This window comes from Crassostrea angulata, chromosome 5, assembly GCF_025612915.1.
Source record: "Crassostrea angulata isolate pt1a10 chromosome 5, ASM2561291v2, whole genome shotgun sequence".
Classification (NCBI taxonomy): domain Eukaryota; kingdom Metazoa; phylum Mollusca; class Bivalvia; order Ostreida; family Ostreidae; genus Magallana; species Magallana angulata.
In genome coordinates, this window is record NC_069115.1 from 58919011 (window position 1) to 58928789 (window position 9779).

Sequence of the window (9779 nt, forward strand, 5' to 3'; positions counted from 1 at the left end):
GAGAATATCGATTTTGTAATATGCTCCACTACCCACCATATTTTTTTTTAGGAATTTATAACCCTCGAATAACTCAAAATATTAATTAATGTCCTTGTTGTGTACGTGCGAACCTAATAATGTAGATATAAATATATTCGTCATAAGACGTCGATTGTTTTTAATCTTCACAATCACAGGTAAATAAACATATATATTTCTACCTGTTTGGTCGGTATTATTTCAAGTTTAAATATGTGCAACGCAGTTGGTTGTTAGACTGCGTTTTCATTCGTTCAAGGTCACGTGACTGAAGTTTCCGATACCACGACAGCGATCAAACTCGCGCCGGTTTGGGTTTTTCCGTTTTATAGACAGGAATTTGGAGGTTATTATGGTTTCGTAGAATCTGTATATAAGAATATCAAGGTAAATATAATGTTATATCTTCCCTATTACTTTTTATTTAAACACATAAATGCTTGGTTCACGAGAGCATGCCTTAACGTTATGTGTGACGACAAATGACGATGTGTTTGCCTGTTAAATAATCAAGGCAGGTTTAAACATGTTAAATCGGGACATTATATAAAGAAAAATTGAAACAGGATGTTGAATTGAAAAAATGTGTACTTTCCTTTTTTTTTAAATGACGTGGACTTATTTTTATGATTCAGTATTTTTAGAATTAGTTTCGATACTATTTATAATCTGGGAAATTTCGAAGTTAAATATAGAATTTTGCTTATTTTTAGCAAATAGCTTGAGCATGGAAAATATGTGTTCGCCTACTAACCTTGTTTGGTTTGGGGCTAGTTGACACAGATTTATAAATTGTGTATGTGTATGTCACACTAATCACTTGTCTTAAAAAATATATATATATATATTTGCGAATAATATGGAGCCACTTATCAAGCATCATTTATAAAAGACGTGGAAGATTGTGTTGTTTCAACATGTTCAATACTGTAAGGTAATCAAATGGGTTGAAATTGAAGTAAAACCTATAAAATTTCCTCAAACTCATTTACTATATAATGTTAGATGCAACAATGTACATGTAGCCCCCAGCGATTTTTTGATCTGATGTTTTATACAGACACCACCCCCCCCCCCCCCCAACAAACACAAAATTGGGGGAAGGCTACATCATTTTAGCTACAGTTAAACAATAGTTGGATAAGGTAAATACTTGATGAAGCTGAAATAATCCTACCTTTGTAATGTGCACTTAAAACCTTACATGTTTGTCCTTGGCATCACAATAATTGAATTAATTTATGACAATGCTGTCATTTATATAGACCATTGCGTGGGATCTGATTGGTTTGTAGACCGTAGTAACCAAGAAACCTAGTGACCTCTTTTGCAATGCAGGAAGTCTTTAAAGGAAAAAAAAAATAGACCACACCTAACATTCCTTAAAGCTTGGTGCCCCTTTAAAGGCGGGGTCGACCTAGATTTTCTGCCACCTCAGCCTATAAGGGCAAAAAGGCGGGGCTACCTGATGTGAGAAGACAATATGAACACTAATTAAGAGCTGGTTGTTGAGAACTCAAATACAATGTTTATAAAACTTTCATTTGCTCTTACAAGCAAACTTATATTCATATACCCCTTATTTACCCCATATTTATCATCATGTGGTGGGAACTAAGAACCAGAGTGAAAATGGAGGAAAATGGCAGAACATCACAATAAGCTGGGAGAAATGTATATTTTAGTTTGGAAGTAACTAAATGTCGTGGAGAAACATTTTGTTAGCTTTTGACACTGAGTTGGGATTTTAATGAAGTTCTTGTTGAGAAAAACAAAAACGGGTTTATTACAAAGTTCTTAGGACAGTGACCCACATTTTGATGACTTTGTGATAATTAAGTCTGGTTCGGGAGACTGAAGGTTGAAGAATGTCAGCATTGCTTGTGTTGTTCGTGCATCACATACAAAACTATGGTGACTATTGGAATGTGCAAAGTAAAGTAGCTCACACCAATGGAAGGACAGATAGATTGATTTTAATTTTGACACAGGAATTTTTGGGAGAGATCAAACAAAACCCAGATGTATTAATAAAATAGGAAGTATTGCATATGAATTAACTCGCATTGTTGACAATTTATCTACCATGGATGGGACATTATGTATCTTTATTTCAGACTCATGAAGATTTTATGTGGAACTAAAAGCAATGTGATTATTTTAATTTGAGGTTTTTAATAAATTTCAATAAATATCACACCAACACTGTTATTCATGTGAAGGATTAATTTTTAATCAATGCTAACTTACTAAGGTAAAAGATTTTTGCCAATACATTGCTCATGCTACAGAGCACATGGCTACAGCCACTTCCTGTGTAAACAAAACATTGGTTATCTCTGCCTCCAATGTCGATCACTAGTTTTGAGCTGCTTCAGAACATTATAAGATGAATACTCTTTTAATATTTTTTTGTTTGTAAAATTTTTAATGTCAATTAATAACTGCCTTGGTAGCTACTTCCACACCGAAAATTAGAAATTTTTATTAATGAATAATGCAATTAATTTGAAAATATTCTCTCTGAACTGAAAGCTGCAGAGAAAATTTAATTTCCCATTCATTTTGTGATTGGCTGCTATTTATACCTGGTCCTTGGCCTTTAAACTGTTAAATCTTGGGCATGACGACACTAAAAAGCTGACTCTAGACCATCCACTTTGATTCATGGGGTGAAGATTTACTGCGTAATGTGTCAATTTCAACTCGCATGAAGTGCAGTTTGGAAACATGTCCATATATTTTTTGGCTTGCAAGCAACTTTGTATTTCATATGATGATATTTTTTTTCCACACAGCAAAACAATAATTATTACTTTAGGAAAATTTTTTGAAATGTATATATGGGGTCTGCCCAGTAGCCCGAAGGTTCATTAGTCCGAAGGCCCAGTAGTTCGAAGGTTCATTAGTTTTAAGGCCCTTTAGTCCGAAGGTTCATTAGTCCGAAACTCGATGTAGTAAATGTTGTAAAGGTTAAAGTTACTAAATAGGCCAGGATTGATAAATAAATTTTCACTTTTACAAGTTATTGGAGGTTTAGAACACAAAATACTATGAAAAGAGACTACTGTAATTATGATATGAATTATTATCTCTGTATAAATCTGTAGAATTATTTTTGAAATTTTTGTATACCTGTATTTATAATAACTTTTTTCTGGTATTCAGATTTCTGCCTTTTCAATTTGACTTATGTTCTCATAAATTTTATTTCCAGAATAGGAGTGATGTGTTTTCGAAGTGGAGTTTTGGAATAGGAATAACAAGTTACATAATTGCTAGTAAATCATATGAATAAAGAATAAGATAGATGCAATTTGTGGATAACTAAGATAGAGTCATCGAAAGTCATCTCCAATTTTGAAATAAGGTTTAAAAAATTAACTAAAATTTTATACATAAAGCATCAACGTATCAAATAGAAATCATGTTTTATCGAATAAAAAAATTTATGTTTAAAAAAAAAACAATAGCAAATATATGAATATAATTATACCCCCGCTCCGAAGGAGAGGGGGTATACTGTTTTACCCTTGTGTGTCTGTCTGTCCGTCCGTCTGTCTGTCTGTCCGTCTGTCTGTCCGTCCGTAACAAAAATTTCTGTCGCATTTATCTCAGCAACTATTTATCGCAGATGCTTGAAATTTTAACACAGTGTTTGGAAAGGCATGCCATATCGTGGGATATATTTTTGTACCAATCGGACGTCAACTTCCTGTTATATGACGACTTTGCTTATTTTTTAACCAAAATTTTCAAACAAATTTTCGTCAAAGAATTCTCAGCAACTGTTTATCACAGATGCTTGAAATTTTAACACAGTGTTTGGAAAGGCATGCCATATCGTGGGATATATTTTTGTACCAATCGGACGTCAACTTCCTGTTATATGACGACTTTGCTTATTTTTTAACCAAAATTTTCAAACAAATTTTCGTCAAAGAATTCTCAGCAACTGTTTATCACAGATGCTTGAAATTTTTACACAGTATTTGTATAGGCATGCCATATCGTGGGATATATTTTTGTACCAATCAGACATCAACTTCCTGTTATATGACGACTTTGTTTATTTTTAGCAAAACTTTTCAAACAAATTTCCGTCAAAGAATTCTCAGCAACTGTTTATCACAGATGCTTGAAATTTTTACACAGTATTTGTATAGGCATGTTAAATGGTGGGATGTATTTTTGTACCAATCAGACGTCAACTTCCTGTTAAATGACGACTTTGTTTATTTTTTGCCAAAATTTTCAAACAAATTTCCGTCAAAGAATTCTCAGCAACTATTTATCGCAGATGCTTGAAATTTTAACACACTATTTGTTTAGGCATGCCATATTGTGGGATATATATATTTTTGTATCACTCAGACGTCAACTTCCTGTTAAATAATGACTTTGCTTATTTTTTAACCAAAATTTTCAAACAAATTTTCGTCAAAGATTTTTCAGCAACTATTTATTGCAGATGCTTGAAATTTTTACACAATATTTGTATAGGCATGCCATATCGTTTGATATATTTCTGTGCCAATCAGATATCAACTTCCTGTTATATGAGGACTTTGTTTATTTTTAGCCAAAATTTTCGAACAAATTTTCGTCAAAGATTTCTCAGCACCTATTTATCGCAGATGCTTGAAATTTTAACACACTATTTGTTTTGGCATGCCATATTGTGGGATATATTTTTGTATCAATCGGATGTCAACTTCCTGTTAAATAATGACTTTGTTTATTTTTTGCCAAAATTTTCAAACAGATTTTCGTCAAAGATTTCTCAGCAGCTATTTATTGGAGATGCTTGAAATTTTTACACAGTGTTTGTTAAGGCATGCCATATCGTGGGATATATTTTTGTACCAATCGAACATCATCTTCCTGTTAAATGAGTATTTTGTTTATTTTAGCCAAAATTTTCAAACAAATTTTCCTCAAAGATTTCTTAGCAGCTATTTATCGCAGATGCTTGAAATTTTAACACACTATTTGTTTAGGCATGCCATATTGTGGGATATATTTCTGTACCAATCGGATGCAAGCTTTCTGTTAAATGTAGACTTTGCTTATTTTGCATATTCACATCAGAGCGGGGGTATCACTAGTGAGCATTGGCTCACAGATATCTTGTTTAATTTTGGTTGTAACGCGCTTTCTGATTGGCTAAAACATTTATTTTATATTGTATAAAGAATGTTGCCTACATCATAGAAAGACTAACGTCAAAAAACGTATCAATCCCAACGTTACATTTGGATTGAATTTTGTACAATTTGATGTCATTTAAGGGTCAAATCACCGTTTTTATCTACTGTACAGTTAATAGCAAAAAATTAAATTATAAGCAATGAATTCAAATATTTATTAGTTTTATACGATATAAAATGGTTTGGAACAGTTTACGCCTTTTTATAAACCACTTCACGCTTTATAAAGCGTAAACTGCCCCAAACCATTTTATATCGTATAAAACAAATAAATATTGAACTCATTCCTTAAAGAAATAACATGAATGTTAAATGATGAAACGTTTTGCACGCCCAAGTACCTATTAAGTGCGAAACAAAATCAAATTGAAACAAAACCTAATGGACTTATTCAATGAGTTTGTATCTGCCACTTGGTGTAAATGTTTATTATCTCCCGCAAAAGAAGGGGGGTTGAGGTCTTTTATCAATTGGATAGAATAAAAATTAAGTAGGGGTCAGGATTTTTTTATTCGTTGTTAAATTTGTAGCTTATGGTAACCAGAAATGCACAAACAGAATGACACACAGACGAACGAACGGACAAGGATAAATTTATATCCCCAATTTAGAGTAAAAGTGGGGGACAATATACAGTATGGAAACAAAACGAATTCCAAAGAATATGCACGAATAAATAAATAACCAAAAAATAAAATTTAAAGAAAGTGAAAAACAAAGTAATAAAAAAAATGTACAAATGTTTAGGAGGGGAAAATATACATTGTATTTTAAAAGTAACACAGGACTTTGTTTATCTTAAACATGTTAAAGTAGAAAATACAGATTTCAAGGAAAGCGGTGTTAAAACGTTCTACATGTACTTTGAGATTCTTTAATTTTTTTTATTAAAAACAATTAATTTAATATTAACTTGTTAAGATTGAATCATTTCAGCTACTTTTTTGCTTATGCTTAGGACGAATTCTTACGTGAAAAATTACTGCATGGAAATAATTCCGAAAAGATTTCTCAAACTAGTAATCACATGTGATGCATTACAACTAATAAACCTTCGGACTAGTGGGCCTTCGGACTGATGAACCTTCGGACTAATGAACCTTCGGAATACTTAGCCTTCGGACAAATAAAACTTTGTACTAATAAACATTCGAACTACTGAACCTTAGGACCAATGAACCTTCGGACTACTGGACCGTGACCATATATACATGTCAATGATCTAAAAAACAGTTTTTGTGGTGATTTAATTTCTAGATCTCTGTTTAAAAAACCCCCACTATACTAAGCATATAGTGGAAATCAAAGTTAGCTGTCAATGAAAATATAATGGTATCAGTGAAAACAAAGAATACATTAGTACCAGTAAATACTTTTGCTAACAGTACATGCATAGTTAAAAATATATTACATGTCTTTCTGTTTTGTACAACCAACTTGCAAGGTAAGGCCATATAAAATTAACAATAGATTCTCATCCTGATTAGCAAAAAATATGGGTCGGGTGGTCGGATGATTCTCATCCTGATTAGCAAATAATGTGGGTCGGGTGGTCGGATTTTATTTATTATTTTTTTAAAATCACGTTTTCACGTCCATGTTTAAGAAATAACAACTGTTCTATTCTTTTTTTAAAAAATTGTTAATCCTAATATGAGTACACAAACCCAGTTGTAATCTTTTAAATCCATTTTATTTCGACTTGACTGTTAATGCATAAAGACATTTGTGTCCTTATGATAACAAACATGACTGGAATCAAATGGTAATTCACATGTTTAGGCAGCCGTTAAAATGTTTTGAATTTTTTGTATACTGAGCCTGATTTTTTTTCCACACAATTTTTTTTTTTCAAAACAAAATAAAATACCGGTACATCAGGGCGGGCCATTTTTAGAGGGGCGGGCGGGGATGAGAATCTAAAAATTAATTTGGTGTGGCCTAAAGCAAGGGTCTATGTAGAGAGTCAATGTAGAGAGTCAATGTCATATACCTGGGTAGCATACAACTGCTTACATGTTAGTCTGGACCGTGTGTTCTCTCTCATGGCAAAAATCTAGATCATGCTTCACACAAACAGTACTTGTGGTTTATGAGTGTGCAGTGATCTTAAACTTAGTTTATTTAATTAAAGGTCAAGATCACAGAAGACATCATTGAAACAGATGTCTATTCTATGTTGTCTCCTTCTTGTGTCAAATCTGGTTTTATAATTAGTTTCACCAGAAAAAGTAAGGGTTGTGCTGTGACCTCGAACAATTTTTTTTAGTGAATAGTTAGGCAAAGTGCTTTTCAATGTCTCATCCTTTAAAAAGTGGGGCTATTTGAGAAGTTCAAGATCCCAATGATGTTTAGTTGTGAAATACAATTCACAGAAAATAATTTATCAGAAATAGGTGTGAAATACAATTAACAGAAAATAATTTATCAAAAATAGGAAACAATCTTTTAATCGGTCAATCTCTTTGCTACAAAAAATATTATTATAGATATGGCATTTGCTGTTAAGCAGTTGCTGAAATATTTTCCATGCATGTATTTCGCACACATTTTCAACCATTAATAAGCTGCCAATTGTATTAAAAAGAGAAGCCACGTGTTTTTCCATGACTGAATTAACATTATTACTGGATTGGAATTGCTGTCCTTTTCAATAAAGGGCTGATGCATGCCATCCATTTATTCATTTATAAGCACTAGCATATAAAATCATGACTATTATCATATAATTGACAATCCTTTTCCGACACGAAGCTGCAACGGCTTTGCAACGAGCCCGGCTCTAGTTGCTTTTATACTTCATTAAAAAGAGAAAAAAGTCAATATCTAAGAATAAACATAGCTTTTAGGAATTCTTATAACTGCTTATCAATACTTGAGGTGTAGCACAAATTAAAAGTGATGAGGCAATCACTGACCCATTCTTAAAATGAAAGTGAAAGTACAGTTTCTATGTAAGCATAATAAATAGATACATATTATCATCAGGTTTACCAGTATTATTTTTAACTGTTGTGTAACTTTAATAGCATGAACATTCTTCATACTTGCAGACATATGTATATCCCAAAGGATAAATATTGGGTATCATTAAAGATGTTTGAACTTGAAGAACACCTTGGACATGCTGAATTGTGGACATCAAACTTTAATGTCTTTGAAAGTACCGGTAAGTCAAAATGTATTACAGCAAGTACTTTGTTCAATATAAGTAACTCTGGCATGATTTAAACTTTGAGAACAAGATGAATGTTATATTCTCTTGAATATATTTCATAATACATCACAGAAAGTTGCATGAAGGTACAAAATTATTAAATCTGATTATAATCAGATCAGATTGAGAATTATTCAGACTGATTTACACAAATTAGATATGTATAAACTGTAAATCTAAAAAAGAAAAATTTGTTTCTCCAATTTAACATGTTTTAAGCATATATTCTTGTCTGCAGTAAGTTACACTTGTCAACTTTACCAGGAAATTTATAGGCCATTCTGTCCTAAACCCTATTAAACTATAGGCCAAGGTGTATTAACAAGACACACACAATGATGTGTTTTATTTTTAATTATTTCCCTAGCTGTTTTTGTTTTAAGATGTTTAATTCACTTGAAAAATCACCATCTTCCCCATATATCCATTTATCCAGATTTTTATTACCGCAAAATCTCCTGTATAGCTAGTGATGAGAATCGGTGAGATTTTCATGATCGATAATTGGTTTCCCTCAACTAACTTATTATCTAATGTCTAAAATGGTCAATATGGATGATTTTAATGCTCTGTCAAAATTTGAAAGTCAAATATATATATCAAGTTACAAGCGAGTCACAGAGGATAGAATTCTTTGTTTTGTTAACAAGGTTGAGTCTTGTTATTGTTTAAATGTGTTTTATTGGTATAAGTTTTAGGGATGGGACAATCCACCGATGCACCGGTGCATCGCGGTATTTATTTTGACGATATTTGGATCGATACATTTACCATTAATACAACGATACCTTACCAAATTTTTTTATTTTTCAAAAATATCCGAGCTTCATATATCGGCTATTTTTAGTCCGCGCGGCTAATATGAAAGTACAAAGATGGCGGAAAACCTCGTAAAGTTGTCAAAACTGTTAGGAAGCTAAATATGGAGTGTGGAAAACTTTTGGAGTACTTGTTTATGAAAAACTAGTGTACATGAGACTAAAGTAATTTGTAAATTTTGCAACGCTCATTATGAATATAACAAAATAACTTTGGACATGCGGTAATACATCGGCAGGTTGAATAAATTTTAAACTTTTATTCATGTTTTCATTTAATTGCAATGTATCGTGATATGTATCGTATCGCATCTCATGTATCGTGATATGTACCGAATCGGCTCAGTACAGTATCGTCCCAGCCCTAATAAGTTTCAATCTAATGTTGCTCTTTGTTGTCAATTAAATTATTTATAAACACATTGTATCAGTTTATCTTATTTCCACAAGTAATTTTGTCAAACATATGACAAAGAAATGGTAATTTCTTTTCTTTACATTATATTTGTAAAC

General features: G+C 32.2%; 1 protein-coding gene across 3 annotated transcripts in view; it reads left to right on the top strand.

Moving 5' to 3' along the window:
- The first annotated feature begins 258 nt into the window (after positions 1-258).
- Positions 259-9779, top strand: part of LOC128182939 (uncharacterized) — a 32537-nt gene continuing 23016 nt past the window's right edge. For 2 of the 3 annotated variants that reach the window (XR_008243491.1, XM_052851718.1), the window contains exons 1-2: positions 259-408; positions 8285-8400. Coding sequence is in view for 2 of the 3 variants with exons in the window: in XM_052851718.1 (XP_052707678.1) it covers positions 8289-8400 (112 nt within the window). In the remaining variant the exon portion in view is untranslated. The remainder of the gene's footprint in view (positions 409-8284; positions 8401-9779) is intronic. The other variant, XM_052851719.1, reaches the window with a different exon arrangement.